This window comes from Alternaria atra, assembly GCF_907166805.1.
Source record: "Alternaria atra isolate CS162 genome assembly, contig: 35, whole genome shotgun sequence".
Classification (NCBI taxonomy): Eukaryota; Fungi; Ascomycota; class Dothideomycetes; order Pleosporales; family Pleosporaceae; genus Alternaria; species Alternaria atra.
The window spans coordinates 2487420-2504152 of record NW_025091334.1 but is presented as its reverse complement, the minus strand read 5'-3'; the positions used below and the strand labels follow the sequence as shown (position 1 = coordinate 2504152).

At 49.9% G+C, this 16733-nt stretch overlaps 2 protein-coding genes across 2 annotated transcripts; both read left to right on the top strand.

The window, feature by feature from the left end:
• Positions 1-1965: 1965 nt before the first annotated feature.
• On the top strand, positions 1966-2496 carry ALTATR162_LOCUS11698 (uncharacterized protein; the record flags this gene model as incomplete). The annotated part of the gene is made up of 2 exons (XM_043319340.1): positions 1966-2315; positions 2365-2496. Coding segments are annotated over 2 exons (482 nt in total), but the record flags the coding sequence as incomplete, so codon positions are not given.
• Positions 2497-4248: 1752 nt separating this feature from the next.
• Positions 4249-15959, top strand: ALTATR162_LOCUS11697 (uncharacterized protein; the record flags this gene model as incomplete). Its single annotated transcript, XM_043319339.1, has 6 exons — positions 4249-5277; positions 5336-5502; positions 5562-5635; positions 14257-14667; positions 14723-14839; positions 15028-15959. 6 exons carry the CDS (start codon positions 4249-4251, stop codon positions 15957-15959), a joined length of 2730 nt encoding a protein of 909 aa, XP_043175274.1.
• Positions 15960-16733: the final 774 nt, after the last annotated feature.

The window sequence follows — 16733 nt, the reverse complement described above, 5'->3', positions numbered from 1 at the left end:
CGTGCGGGCAATTACTAATGAGATAAATTTTATCTGGAACTTCACCTCCGCCCACGCCTCCCCAGCCCTTGGACACTATCGCTCGGACGCCTACTAGCTTCACAGCCTCGAAGAGGAGCTTAGTGAGACCTACTAGATTATCTACGACTATACTGCCAAAACCAATGTACACTAGCGGCGGACCTCTTGCGAGAAATTCGGCTAAGTCATTAGGTGGCGTGTAGTTGGAGCCAGCGTCTAGGAAAGAGAAGCTGGTAATGTTGATATGATCGCCCTAATTAGGCGGCCGCAGTATTAAAGCCTAAGACTAGAGGTAGCTGTACGGAACACGAAGCCTTAGAAGTAACTAATGACCTTACAGCGGACTTATCGCGTCTAGGCCTAGAGTCTGTGTTCTAAACTTGTTAATGATATCTTTAAGACCTTGCTACGTTAGTAGCTCTATGATACCGAAACTAAAGTAGTTCGCGACGGACTTCTTAACTTCCCCGTACTCTATAGCCGCGAGAGGGTAATAGAACGCTTTTGTTAGCAACTATAGCATCGTGAAGACTATGTGCAGCGGTATGCTAAGCTTCTCCGCGCAGTAGATGTAACCTATTAAAGGAGGGTTCGCGATAATAGCGTCGGCGATGAACAGGTCTTCTAGCGCGTCTACGTTCAATGCGGATATTTTTCCGCCTATGCTATCGCCGGCCTCAATGCAGCTTCTCTACGTTCTCTCTATTATCTTAGCTATCTCTTTCCGTCGCTTGCTAATGTTACTAGCTTTGATCGATTGCATGTTAGGGAGTAGGCTAGGGTTCTTCACTATATACGCTATTAATGCTTCTAGGTCGCTGCTAATTGAAAAGAATTTAACGCTATTGCTTTCTACGAAGTCTTTAAAGGCTAGATGCGTGCAGATGCGCACTCAATAGTAATGCGGAGCGTCCTAGAGTAGCTTCGCAATTGGTATAAAGGGCTGCACGTCGCCCTAAGACCTACAGATGTGTATAGCGATGTTCAATCGCGGTGCGCTAATGTTACTTGTCCTCTCTTTAACGAACTTATCTACTAGGGTCGTACTGCCTCTTCGCGGTTTTGTATACCGCGCAGGTCGGCATGCTACAGCATTATTTTGTACATTGTCGAACTAGTATTTTAGGTGAGTCGAGTTCTTCTAAATTTGATAGCGACCTAGCCGAAGGTGTTAACTTGTCTGGTACTTTGCGCTTTTTCGTTATGGTATTCGCCGCGTTTCTGCTTGCTGCTAAAGTTGCGAGGCATTGCGATACTAACTGCGAGTGCTAACTACATTGCGCCCTTGTTGAGATATAGGAACACAAGATTATAACTTGGATAACATAATGTAAGATTGTGCGTATTTGCTGCGTATGCACTCGGACCTTTTGAAATGAACAATAGCGCCAAATCTCACCTCTTACTTTTTGGGTCCTAGATCTGCAGTTCGCGGAGCTTCCTGGGCGTGCTGCGCTAGTCACAGCACGCTGTCTCGCCTTAGTTAGCGATTAACCGCCCCTAGCAAACTATCGCTCGTACTATCGTACAAGTAATCAGCTTTGGCCGGATCTTCTTAACAGCCTAGACCTCAACGCTAGCGCATCGCATTATTGCGCAGATGATTTTGCGCATTAGCACGCCTATCACGCTCGTCGGAGATCCGAATACAAAGGCTTGAGGACCTCTGGCTTCGCACACGCGGGCTTGAACGAGGTGATTAGTAACGCATGCATGATAAGCATTTTGTCCACTGTTCCCTCGACTTAGACATAAGAATCTGTACTGCTGCGACAACAATTGCGCACACACATCTAGCTATGACCGACAACTAAGAGAAGGGCATTATTAGGCGGGCGCGCGGGATGTCGTTGTCGTTGTTGCTGCACACGACGCTGTAGCTGGGCATGTGGCAGGCTACAGCGACGGCAATGGCTTAAGCGCCAAACCTAACCGAGTTGCGAGAACTGGAATCTGGAGGCGCAAACATCAAGTTCGATGCGCATGGCCACGCGACTCGTGTTGCGATACCAGATGAGGATGGCGAGCTCACGTTGGTCAAGTCGCAGACGAGAATCCTCGACCGTCCAGCAACAGACGCTGTTCTACCAGCGGAGGTAGACGACAAGGCCGGAAAGCAGTCGCGCAGGCACCACGGCCATGGTATTCACCGCCGCCAAACGCTGAAGGAGAAGCACGCGTCTGCCCACAAGGAACCATGGGGTCCTACCATCAAAAACGGTCTCAAGGCATTCTGGGTCTTCTTTCTTACACCGTCAGGCTTCCTGATCACCATATATGGCCTTAACGTCGTGGTACGTTGTCCCCTGCCCCGCGAATAACGTTGTGCGCTAACATTCTAAGGCCTGGGGCGCGATGCTCTTCTTCCTGCTCCTGAAAGCCGCCCCTGCCATATGCCATGTGCGCGGCACGCAGATCTACGACTGCGACAATAACTACAGCCAGAATAAGATCTGGCTCGAGATCGACAGCTAAATCCTTAACGCCCTCTTCTGTGTTACTGGCTTTGGCCTTGCACTATAGCGCTTTCGCGACTTCTACTGGGTGAAGCGCGCAATACACTTCCACGACCTAAACGCTATGCGCTGCCTGTTTAACTAGAACAAAGCCTGGTTCCGCCCACCGACGTGGTTCACCGAGATCGAAGACCAGCAACCTGCGACGTTCACGGGAGTGAGGGCGCCGGCAACTGCCATGTGGAAGTTGGCATTTACGGTGGATATAATGGTGCTGAATACGCTGCTGCAGGCGGTGCTCTGTTTCTTTATGTGGCATTACAATAGGCTGGATCGCCCCACGTGGGCGACGGGTACGTTCATCGCGTTGGGATGCGGTGTCGCTATGTTCGCGGGTATCATGTCTTGGTGGGAGGGAAGGAAGGTGAAGAAGATTGAGGGCCCGGAGATCAAGATCAAGGCGAAGGCGGAGGAGTCAGGTGGGAGTAGCAAAGTGTAACAAGAGGCACATTGGCATTGCAGAAGAGAGTGCATCTATAGACTTAATCCTATTTTACCTTCCTGTAAGGCACACGTCACGCATAGTAGGCGATGCACCTTCTCGCGCCAGGTGTCGCTAGGTACTGTATTGGTGTTTCGCCTAACTCCTTGCAGATTCGAATTCAAGACGCAGCAAAAACACCAGAGTCAAGTCTTAATCAAATCTATACACGGCTGGCGGCAGACCCAATCAAATGTTACGTCAAATATGGCTGGTTCAGACTTTTGAATGGTGTGCGCACTCTAAAAGTATGTTACAGGAAACTAAAATCATTAGATGCCCATGTTGACGTGGGGAAGGCGGTGTTGAGGTCATGGACTGCTTATTCTTCATGCTGTGGAAGGTCAAGTCCAAGCTTATTTCCGCTGCTCCGCGACTCCAGTATAAACCACAATCCGTACGAAGGGACCGTCCGCGTTCGCCCCCGTCATGAGGGCTATGCCGTTGTAGGGTGGAGTGCGACGGTTTTTTCTGTTACACTTGAGACTAACATTACTGCTTGGCGATTCGCTGGATATTCAGGAGTCGCTGCGCCTGCCACCGTGGAGTGGATTTTGCGTAAGACCATATTTGGTAAAAGACTCACCGTCCGACCGTCCGACCGTCCGAGTAAGCGGATGTGCTACGGAGTAAATTAAACGCCACCCGTCTGTATAGCCGCTGTCGCACTAGGAACGCCAGTCCCTTCCGGCTCGCGCATCCCAAACTAACTGTGCAGCTAGCTTGCTACCCCATCAGGAGTGCTCATGAATCGTCATTGTACTTAGTGATCGACATGAAGGAGCGTCTGACGACTGGGTTGAGCGGGCCAAGAAAGGTCCGGCGTCCGATTGAGGGTGTCTATGCATTAATGTTATACAAAGCTTGAAGGATCTGAAGCAAAGAGTGATAGTGGAGACTTGGACAACGTTATAAAGAGGTGAAAGAACATGACAGTTATCTCCAATTAGTCGATTACCTCCTCGCGACCACTATCTCACTTACCATCACTTACCAATCTTCTTCCTAATATCCATCGCTGCATCGCCCTGTAGACATGTTCGTCGACTTGTCTCACTCACATGGCTTGCAGAGCATTGTGCTCTATACTGGCAGCCTTTTGGTTCTGGTGGGTATCAAAATCCTGCTGACCGCTGTCTACAATATCACTTTCCATCCTCTCAAGAAATGTAAGTCGACGCGGTAAAACACGACTACAGCCTACTCATACAGTGTACAGACCCTGGCCCCATGAGTGCTGGTGCGACAAGCCTTATATTTTCCTACTACAACTTGAAGGGCGATGAGGTATCGTGGACGCGGCGAATGCATGAGCAGTATGGAGAGGTCGTGCGCCTTAGCCCTGATAGGCTCAGCTACATCAACCCGCAAGCATGGAAAGATATTGCTGGGCACCGCGTTGGGAACCGGAAGGAGAACTCGAAAGATCCCCGCTTCCTGGGCCGAGCGTACAATGGTGAAGACAGTATCGTCACAGTGATGGACACGAAAGAACACAGTAGCACTCGCAAGATCTTCTCACACGCATTCAGCGAAAAGGCGTTGAGGTTGCAAGAGCCCATGATCCGCGACTACGTTGGGCAACTTAGAGAGGTTTTGTATGAGAAATCTAATGAGCAAGTGGATCTGGTCAAACTTTACAATTGCACGACTTTCGATATTATGGGAGATTTGGCGTTCGGCGAGCCCCTGGGCCTGCTTCAAGCTTCAGAATACACACCGTGGGTCAAAGCTGTGTTTCTCAGCATCAAGGCGGGCACCTTCCTTCGTCTGGCGCGCCAGTACCCTTTTTTCCAGAACATAGTGGAACTTCTTACGCCCAAATCCCTCAAGGAGAAGCGACGATTACACTTCGAACATGCTGTAGAGCGTGTCGACCGTCGTTTGGCAAATGGAGACAATCCCGACAAACCGGATATCTGGAGCCTTATCCTGGAAAAGGAAGGCGATCAGCTCGATGTTGGCAAGATGCATGCCAACGCATCGATCTTCATGGTTGCTGGCACTGAAACTACAGCGACGCTGCTGAGCGGCTTGACATTCTACCTTCTTAAAAATCCCGACAAGATGCAGAAGGTGCAAGACGAAGTGCGTGCACTATCCGAAGAGGACTTGACGCTTGATATGCTACCTCGACTGCCTTACATGAACGCTTGTTTTGAGGAAGCCCTCCGCGTATATCCCCCTGTCCCCATCGGTCTCCCTCGGGTGGTGCCAAAGGGGGGCAACGCTATCTGCGGGGACTGGATTCCAGCAAATGTAAGTGGAAAAGCTCACCAAATATGATCTCGTGACGTGTCTGACATTTCTTCTACAGACTCGTGTCTACGTCTCTCAGAAGGCAGCGTATTCCTCTCCGCTTAACTTCAAAGACCCCGACTCTTTCATCCCTGAGCGCTGGCTGCCAGATACAGGTTATGACGGCGACAAGAAGGAAGTCATGCAGCCTTTCTCCTACGGGCCGCGGAATTGCGTAGGAAAAAAGTACGTTGCTCCCCCTGTCCCCAAACTTAACATATCCACAATGCTAACAATGGATGCAGCTTAGCATACCATGAGATGCGGATCATTTTCGCAACCGTTCTGTGGCACTTTGACCTGGAACTGTGCCAGGAGAGTGAGTCATGGAGTGAACAGAAAGTGTGGTCAGTGTGGAGCAAAGGGCCCCTATGGGTGAAGGCAAAGCCTATCAAATAACAGCAATATAGTTTTGTCTTTGCACACTGTATTTGCAGACCAGAATCAAGCAGGATTCGTTTGGTGTCTGTAGGAAGATATGTTATTTTGCGAGAGATGATTGTTAGCAGTTAGGATAGAAATATTTGTTAAATGGATGTAAGCCTGGGACCACATCACATGGCTGCTCTGCAGGCATAATGTAAGCATAGGGTGGTAGTAGTATAAGGTCACATGAATGAGTGTATTCTTCTGTGTATGTACAAATGTGTGATCTGAGCTCTTAAGTAGTCGGACGCATTAGTCATGCCTGCAGAGCAGTCATGTGATGCGGTCCTAGGCTTACACATAACTAATGCTTCCGACTATTTCAGAGCTCAGACACACACTTGTACATACACATAACAATACACTCATACATGAGACCTCATACTGCTACCACCTCTTGCTTACATAGCAAAATATGCTTCAATGGATGACCCGGGAGAGCGGCGCGTCAGAATTGTGTTGAACCTGATTTTTCTGAAGACCCGATGCTAGGAGAATTGTTAATGGTATCATCGTTGTAATTAGATGTAAACAGATGCGAAGGAGGCACATACGCTGCGATGGGCTATAGCAGTGTTCTGCGCGTGGCTCCGCAGTCAGACGGCGTTCGAAGTTAGGGCGGTGTGCGGCACAGCTATGCAGGCGCTTGATGTCGGACTTAATAGTGGCATTGAAAGCCGAGGCGTTTCAGATCTTGCACTGCCACCCATAAAAGAGGTCGTAAGTTCATCGCGTCCATCCACCAACTACTAATGATCGCACGTCTGTTGGCAGCGCTCACTGCCCTCAAACTGTTTGTATGGAAAGTCACTTCCTCACACCGACAACACCACGACGCGCAACTCTTGTCTTAAGCCTGTGTGTTCTCGCGCCAAGACATTGACGATGTAAGTGCTACATGAACGTCTTAACTCAATCTGCAATAACTCACACACGATACAGTCTACGATGGATGACCAGCCCTCGAGCTACTCAGATCCAGCGACCGACCCAGCAATGGGCGCACCTATCTACGCTTCAGCTCAGCACATGATGAATTACGGAGCGCTCCCCACGGCATATAAGCTGAGGTGGCTGCACCAGCCGCCCCAGCGCGTACCACACGAGCACGGTTAATACGGCCACAGAAAAAATATTCTGAATAGCTAGAAAGTTTCGGACACATCTATATAACGATACAACCAAAAATTCAACGATAATAGCTATTGTTGGTGGCTGTACAGCCTCATCTTTCGTACGAATATTGTGTTGATGGGTGATCATCGCGCGCACGGACACGGTACAGTCCGTGCGCACCCAACGAGCCAGTTCAGTCAACGAGCCACCCGAAGCCCCGCAACCTCATGAACCATCCCAACTGCGACGCGTCATAAGTCCACAACCATGGACCCGATTCAAGAAGCGATTGAATATATCGAATCGCGTGAGGCTGGAGATAAATTCTCGTACCGCCAAGTTGCAAAAATATTCGGAGTTGATCGAACGACGTTGTCGCGGAGGCACCGGGGCGCACAACAACCCCGGGGCACAGAGGCGGCCGAACATCGACGAAATCTCAACCCACAACAAGAGGATAAGCTTAATAGCTTCGTAGAAGGGTAAACAAGAGACGGCGTACTACCTACAAGGAGTATTTTGAAGAATTTCGGCAGCGCGGTTGCGCAGCATGAGGTTTCGGATAGCTAGGTTACCCGGTTTCGACACCGTCATCCCGATGAGCTCATCTCCAAATAGGACACCGGTATAGATCGTGAGCGTCACTTAGCTAACAACAAGCGTAAATACGAGTTGTACTTCAACTTGCTGCACTCTAAGATGCAAGAACATGAGATTGAAGAGCGCAACACGTACAATATAGATAAGAAGGGCTTCTTTGTCGGCATCGCCTACTGCAGGAAGAGGATCTTCTCTAAGGCAGTTTATGAGTCGGGGGAGCGTACAACGGCGATAAGAGATAGCAACGGAGAATAGGTAACGCTGCTAGCTTGCGTATGCGCTTCTAGAGAGGCATTGCCGCCCGCTCTCATCTATTAGGGCATCTCCAGGGTTCAATCAAGCTAGATTGACGACCTGTTAGCCGAACAACACTAAATCTTCGTATCCCACTCGGCTTCGGGATGGTTAAATAATGATTTAGGGCTTGCCTGGCTTCAACAGGTCTTCGAACGCTTCACAGCAGCCAAAGCTCGCCGGCAATAGCGCCTTCTGATCCTTAACGGCCACGCCAGCCACCTCACGCCCGATTTTTTAGAGTATTGTGAAGCTAAACGCATCATAGTTATGGTGTACCCACCACATTCTACACACAGTTTGCAGCCGTTAGATGTTGTGCTCTTTTCGCCGCTTTCGAAGCACTACACCAAGGAGCTTACCCAACGCCTCCAGCGGACCTAAGGCATCTCGAGGATCACCAAACGCGACTTCTACAGCAACTTTTGGCCGGCTTAGAGCTCTACAATGACTCACGATCTCATATTAAAGAGTTTTCAAGCTACAGGCGTATAGCCGATGGACGCTGACCCGGTACTTCAACGCTTCAACAACCAACCACAACAACAAGATGACGAGCCAGGAATTAGGGAGCAAGGCGACGGCGATACCTAGCCTCAACTGCGCAAAATTTTTGACGCTGCGGTGGCTGACAAGGCCAAATTTGAAGCCAAACGGCTGTCCCAAGGCCTACACTCGCTGCAGGTCAACAACGAGCTTCTCCGCCTCCAAAACGCGGAGCTACGCGCTGAACTCAACCTCATGAGATCCCGACCGTCCAAATCAACAACACTAACTACTCAAGAGGGCGACGATTGGCACGGCGGAGCTGTATTCTACAGTCCCAGGAAGCTTGCCAGCCTCCGCGCGCGCAAGGCCGCAGAACTGGACGAAGCCGCGGAGCTACAACTCCAAAAAGCTCGCGATAGAGAGAGAAAAGCAGCAGAAGCAGCTGAGAAAAAGCGCTCTCAAGAAGCTGCAAAGGTGGCTCGACAACAAGCCAAAATTGCTAAGGATGCGGAGCAGTTACGGCAGCGTAAGGAGAAAGCTGCCGAACGGGCACTCAAAAAGCAGCAACAACAAGCTGCAACCGCTCAAAAAAGTCGCGATACAGCAAATAAGCGTAAGCGAGAAGCCTTACACAAACCAGCAAAAAAACCGACAAAGCGTCGTCGTGTTGTTGCTCCATCAAGTCGGGTGGTTGCCAGTCCGCCTCGGGCGCCCTCCCCACCCAGATTTGGCTTGCGAGAGCGCCAACTTAAGACGCCAGCGAGATACAAGTAGTGCAAACGCTTTAGTAGCGTCAATATATCAATACACCAAAAAATCTCACGATAATAGCTATTGTGGGTGGCTCAATAACCTCATCTTTTTTGTCGTCTGATCTTGTTGGGGTGGCTCGTTGACTGAACTGGCTCGTTGGGTGCGCACGGACTGTACCGTGTCCGTGCACCAAATGCGTGCTGTCACCAAATGCGCCGAATCCGCGGAAACTGCGCCTGTAAGCTTGAGGCTGTAGAGCTACACACAATAGCTATTTTCACGAGAATCTTTGATAGAGTGCTCTATAGACCTATGCGACAATATCCTTTCATACATATTAATTGTATAGAGTTGCTGTTCTGCCGCTGCGGGTAGTGTGGGTGCGAAGCTGCTGAGGAGGCTCTGCAGCAACAACACGACTACGCGCAGCAGCAACACCTACTTTCGGCTTCTTGTTTGGTGCTGTGCTTTGTGAAGCCTTACGCTTGCCTCTCTGGGACAATTGTAGAGCTTTTTCACAGTCTTTCTTCTCCTTGTCCTTGCGTCGTTGCTCTTTGCGCGCATCGATTGCCTTGCGCTCCTCTGCCTTCGCCTTCCTCCGTGCCTCTTGGTCTCGTGCACGCTGCGCCTTCTTTTCTTCTGCAATCTTGTCGTTGTATAGCTTACTAGCCTTCTTCAACTCTCTTATATTAGCCTTGTCTAACTCATCTGCTTCCTTCTCTTCTTGTGCCTGCTTTATGCGCACCTTAGCTTCTCTGAATGACCGCGGAGTCCACATTATTGAAGGGCCCTAGTACTCATAGTGTTGCAGCAGGTCAAGAGGCTTGCCATTTATCTCTCTCCTTTTCTTGACAGTAAGAGCGTTAAGCAAACCCTCATTTTCGCTCTGCAGGAGGGTGTTCTGTATAGCCATGTGGTGGAGCGATTGCTAAATAGTAGATGCGTCCTTTTCTAAGGCACCACCTAACGCGCGTTTTATACCTGTATTTAGTTTCTGCTATGCCTTACCGCTATATGTAGGAGCTTCCTCTGACGCGTTGCTAGAGGTGTCTGAGTCGTTATTGGTGAAGCGATCGAGTATAACGTCGGGGTTGAAGGGGTGTACACCTGTTGCCTTGAACGAGCTGAAGATGTTCTTCGCAGTAAAGCTGCTCACCTAAGCGTCCCAGAACAGGCCAAAGAAGTCAGCCTTAGTTACAGGCACTAAGCCTTGATGCTTGTGAAGGCGTGTTGCGAGCTTCTTTGAGTATGCTGTGCTGAGAGGCTTAAACATCACTACATCGAGCGGCTGCAGCGTGTGGGTGCTGTGAGGTGGATAGATACCTAACAGTATCTTATGCCTGTGGCAATACTCAAGAAACTCTTCTGTTAGGTGGCTCCCATGGCCATCCACAAGCAACAGGCGGTACTTTCTTCGAGCTTTTGGTGCCGTGAAGCGCTCAAACACCCGCTGAAGCTAGGCAAGACCAAGACTATCGTTCGACCAGCCACTGCCTGATACTCCGAAGAAGGCCATATGTTCTCCTACCTTCACGTCCTCTACCTAGGTTGATTGTATGTTGTTGGAGTCAGCCGCATAGATAAGAGCCGGCGGCAACGCTGTACCATTGGCGCAAGCACACGCTAACAAGCTTATCCACTCGCGATTGCCATCCTGTAGCATCTGCTTAAACTGCTTCTTCTTGAACAGCCTCTTGCTAAAGATCCTCTTCTGTCTACTAACGGCTCCAATCAGGAAGTCTTTCTCATCCATATTGTATGTGTGCTCTAGCTCCACTTCGTAGAAGTCGATCTTGCCGCCTAGGTGTTCAAAGTACACCTTGTACTTATCACCCGAGTTAGCGGCGTGGCGTTTACGGTCCATAGAAGTGCTCCACTAGGATGTAAGCTCATCTTAGTGTTGGTGGAGGAAGCGAGCAACCTATCTTTTAGAGACAAGGTGTCCAGCAATATCAGACGCGTAATTCTGCACTATTTCTCTTGTAGGAGGTAGCTTTCGCTCTGTTAGCTCCTCTATATACTTTACAAGTTCTGCCTCCTGTTGTGGTTGTAGATTCTGTTGTGATGTTGACACCTCTTGCCGAGAGCGCGTTTCACAGCGGTGCCTGCGCGTTAACGTTGAGCGAACAACACCATGCTTGTCAGCTATTTTTTGCTAAGGGATCTTGTCGCTAGAGGGTATAGAATTACACTCTGCAAGCGCTTCTTCGATACCTGTCATTGTTGTTGTGTTATGGTGTTGAGAAAAAGTGGCGCATATTAGGTTTCCGCGCATTTGGTGATGGCGCGCATTTGGTGCACGGACACGGCACAGTGTCCGTGCACCCAACGCCCGGAGTCACTGAACGCCCGGCACGCAACATCTACACAGTATTTCAACGCGTAACAACTCAACAACTATGCTAGGCCTGCAAGATGCGCTTACAGAGATTCGTAATTTAGACCTAGGCGATAAACTTGTCTATACAAATATTGCTCAAAAACACGGTGTTTCGCGCACAACGTTGTCCCGCGCGCACTGCGGTGTGCAGGTCCCTTAGGGCGTCGCTGACCTAAACCAACGAAAGCTCACCCTACAATAAGAAGCAGACCTTGTGCAGTATATAGAAACACTTTCAGCGCGTTACTTGCCACCTACGAGAGCTATGGTACAAAATTTCGCGTCTAAAGTAGCCTAGGATCCTTGCTCTGATAGCTGGGTTACACGCTTCCTGCACCGTTACCGCGACCGACTTACCTGCCACTAGGCGACGGGTATGGACTCCAATCGCTATAACGCTGAGTCTGGATATAAGTATAAGCTTTACTTTGACCTACTGCAGCAGAAGATTACTGAGTATGACGTTGAGCTAGAGAATACGTACAATATGGATGAGAAGGGCTTCGCAATTGGGGTACTTGGAAGATCGAAGCGCATTTTCAGTAGGCGTCAATATAAGAAGAAGGAGGTTAGGCAGGCTCGTCAAGATAGCTCACGTAAGTGGGTGAGCTTGTTGGCTACAATCTGCGCAGATGGTACTGCTCTGCCTCCTAGCATCATATTCGCATCAATAAACTCCACAATCTAGAGCTATTAGGTGGCCGATATTAAGGCAGGAACACACCCAATTCACGTGTCTTCTTCGCCTACTAGCTAGACAAATAATAATATTAGATTAGCTTAGCTTAAACAGATATTTAACCGCTATACAAAGCTAAAGGCGCGCAGAAGTTACAGGCTTTAGATAGTAGATGGCCACGGGAGTCACCTGACGCAGGACTTTATTGACTACTGCGATCAGAATCGAATTATACTCGCTGTGTTGCTACTTTATAGTACACAGACGCTGCAGCCGTTGGACGTAGTCTGCTTCAAGCCACTCTCCTCCGCCTACGCCTCCGAGCTCGATGACTACCTCCAGAAGTCTTAAGGCCTATCGCCATTGACGAAAGGTGGCTTCTTCTACCTATTCTAGCCTGCCTAGGTGCACACAGTTAAGGAAGAGCTTATACAAAACGCCTTCACTGCCGCAGGGATAAGCCCGATAAACCCTGACGTTATACTAGATAGATTCTGCCACGCAACACCTAGCGACTCAGGCTTAGTTTCCTCTAGTTCTACAGCCTATTCTGCAGAGGATTGGCTTAGAGCTTGCACTACACTGCATGCAGAGGTAAAGGATCCTCGCAGTGCAGGTGCACGGAAGCTTGGCTAAACTATCCACTACCTATCGACACAGGTAGAGCTCCTTCACAACGAACTAGAAGGCTTGCAGCAGAAGCTATACCTAAAACAGAAGCGTCAGAAGCAACCTAGCAGGCAATTAGACTTGCAACAGCACTAGGAGTATCACGGCGAGGCGATGGTGTGGTCTCCTCAAGCTATTCAAGAGGCGCGCGTCCGCATGGCAGTTACTGAGCAAGAGAAGGAGGAAGAAGAGCTAAGAAAGGCAGAGATGAAGGAGTTAGCAGCTGCTAATAAGCTATACAAGGAGAAGATTGAGGAAGAGAAGCGTCTAAAGCGGGCGAGGGAGAAGGAAGAGCGTGCAAAGGTTAAGGCAGAGGAACGCCGAGCAATAGACGCGCGGAAGGCTGCCAGAGCCGCTGCTAAACAGGCTCGCGACTCTGCAAAAGGTATACAACAGTCCCAAAGAGGCAAATCTACAACCTCAAAAGCTTCTGTAGTCAAACCAAAGCCTGCGCGTTGTGCTGTAGGTGCTCGTGGTCGCCCGAAGCCTGCGACGCCTCCTCCGCCCGTGCGAACCCACACTACACGTAGCGGCCGCACCGCCACCTTATATAAATAATATATATAGAGGAACTTGATCGCATATGTCTATAGAGTACTCCACCAAAGATTTTCGTAGTAATAACTATTGTACGTGGCTCTGTAGCCTCATCTCTGTGATGGGCTTCAAGGCACGGAGCGGGCGTCCGGTGACTCCGGGCGTTGGGTGCACGGACACTGTATCTTCCCCCCTTCCAAGGCAAGCGCGTCCGCTCCGAAGCGTCAAGTCTCTCATGCACCACGGTCTGTAACGTTGTGCTAGATCTGTGTCTTCGATCTCGCAGAGTGGACTACCCTAGCTGCCGGTACACTACTGATTCGACCACGACTTACCAATCGACACCAGCCAACAAGAAGCACTCTCTTTACCCACGGACTGCCACAAAGAGGCTGCATAATCCAGAGTCGATAGTGCTTTTGGTCTTGTTCTGTATTCGTAGGCGGCATCAGAGCACAGAAACTCTTACCATCGAGGTGAAATGATTCGTCGTCATGCGGATATGGCCAAACCGGATGGTCCGCTCAGTAGATGCGGCTCTAAGCAAGTCGGATAGCGATATGGGGCGCACTACCGGAGATACGGGCATTATCGTCGACCGTCCAGGAACCACAATGACAATACGACGCTTGCACTCAGCGGATGCGAAAGAGCATATTCAAGGACGTCTTATCTGCGATCGACTGTCATATCTTACAATATGCCTAGAGCATTGCGCCGTTCTTCGAAAGCTGTAAGGGGATGTGCTCTTGGCCCTATGTCAGTGTAGCCGTGCGAAAGCGGATGGTCGGATTTTAGATATCGCAGCTAACTCCACACGGCTAAACCGAGACTTCAATTGCGCACTAGCGCGGACGAAAATGGAGGAGGCGAGATCAAATAATACACTCTCTTATGCCTGCCTTATTGGGAGTTCTGCAGATCGAGAGTCTTCACTACCACCTTACAGTCGCAGGAAGCGCCGTCTAAGATCCGTACCGAACAACACCAAGAATAGGCTCTTTCCACACGCAAAACTTTGATCGACGTCTAATGGAGAAGGATCATGAGTCCGGCCGCTCAGGCCGTATTCCGCACTTCCAACGAGTCTTCAACCAAGGAGTCGTCAACGACGACATCATCAACCACCTTTACAGGGGATCAGGGACTGAGAATGACCCTTTTCTGGTCACTTGGATCGACAATGACCCGATCAACCCGATGAACTATTCGACTGGTATGAAATGGAGCATCACTATGCTTGTCGCGATCGCAACGCTGGCTGTAGCCTTCGTGTCCTCTGCATACTCTGGCGGTGTCGCTGAGATCCTGGAAGAATTCCAAATCTCACAGATCATCGGTACACTAGGTATCTCGTTGTTCGTCCTAGGGTTCGCTATCGGACCGCTGGCATGGGCTCCATTGAGTGGTAAGTATCCCACGCTGTCTACAAGTTGCAATCGCAGGTTGCTAACACTATCCAGAATTGTACGGTCGCCAGTACCTCTTCTTCGGTACCTACATGTGCCTCACTGCCTTCAACGCTGGCGCGGCTGGCTCTCAGAACATCGAGACTCTGATCATCCTAAGATTCTTGGCTGGTTCGTTTGGCTCCTCGCCATTGACCAATGCTGGTGGTGTCATCGCGGACATGTTTCCTGCATCCCAGAGAGGCTTAGCTACGAGCATCTTCGCGGCTGCTCCAATGCTGGGACCTGTCATTGGTCCAATTGGTGAGTGCTTCCACTGTCCAACACAATATCCGGAGTATAGAACTAACACGCAACAGTTGGTGGTTTCGTCGGTCAGTCCATCGGCTGGCGCTGGATCGAAGGCGTCATGGCTATATTCACTGGTGTTCTCTGGATCGTCTACACTGTCTTCATCCCAGAGACCTATGCCCCAGTGCTGCTCAAAAAGCGTGCCGCAGCCCTCTCGAAGCGAACCGGAGACGTCTACAAAAGCAAATCCGAGGTCGAGCAAGGCACCAAATCTATCGGGACAGCATTCAAGACCGCTCTCATTCGCCCATGGCAACTTCTATTCCTCGAACCGATCGTTCTGCTCCTATCCATATACATGGCCGTCATCTACGGAACGCTATACATGCTCTTTGGCGCTTTCCCCATAGTCTACCAGCAAGGCCGTGGCTGGTCGCAAGGCATTGGTGGTCTCGCATTTTTGGGTGTGGCAGTAGGCATGATTGCAGCCACTATCTACTCGATATGGGACAACAAGCGTTACAACAAGGCCATCGAGGCTTCGCCTTCTGGCATCGCCGCGCCCGAAGCTCGACTTCCACCTGCCCTTCTGGGCTCTGTCATTATGCCCATTGGCCTTTTCTGGTTCGCGTGGACCAATGGACCGAACATTCACTGGATTGTTAGCATCATAGCTAGCGTGCCTTTCGGCTTCAGTATGGTTCTTGTCTTCCTTTCGATCATGAACTACCTCATCGATGCGTACCTCATCTACGCGGCGTCCGCTCTTGCTGCTAACTCGGTGCTGCGATCGCTCTTTGGCGCTGCATTCCCGCTTTTCACTTCTGACATGTATAAGAATCTGGGCATACATTGGGCTTCTTCGGTTCCGGCATTCTTGGCATTAGCTTGTGTGCCTTTTCCTTTCTTATTTTACAAATATGGTGCTGCGATTCGTCAGCGCTGTAAGTATGCTGCGGAGGCTGCGGAGTTCTTGGAGAAGATGCAGCAGAAAGGCTAAAGTTAAGGTTATAAAACGGGCGCAGGACGCTATCCATGATGGCGAGGCACTGCGTAAGCTAATTATATTGTTACCCTCTGTGTAGGGTCTAACATGGCCCAGTTGTAATCATATATTCTTGTTTAGATTTTAAACCCTGCTATCTAAGAGTTAGCTGTTTTACCATCCTTCCTAGGAAATCGATTTAGAAGATAATGTAATTTATCGTGAATGGCCTGGAGGTGGCCTGGAAAAATAGCTGCAGTTTTTGCAGCTTCAACAGGGTCTTGAGGCCTTCGTGCGTTCGTTATGTCCAGACGGGCTTGCATTAACCAAACGGCCGTTCTCGGTTCTGCATGCCCATCTGAGCCCATTCAGATAGGTCCCAAGAGTTACATCAATGTAGTCTCTAGGTTCTTCAGGGTGGGGTATAAAGCCACATAGTGCGTTCTTGACCTCGTCATCATCATAAGTAGCTTCGATGTGGGCGATGAAGGCGGCGCTGAACACTTGTTGACAGTAGCGCACCGACTGTAGCGTGATGTATTCGCCATCGAAGACTGGTACGGGTTCGAGCTTTGCTAAACCATCGGCACTGCGATCGATGTAAAGTGTATCAGGCACCGGTGTGTTCGTGGAAGATGATATATACATAAGACACGTAACCGTAGCTGATGTGGGCCGATGGGGCTCCGAAAGGTTTCACCGTGACTTGCCGTCCTGTGGCTTAGTTGTGTGGCGTTGGAACATCGTGACAGTTGGTATTATCGAGGGACCCACCGATTGGGCTTCAGC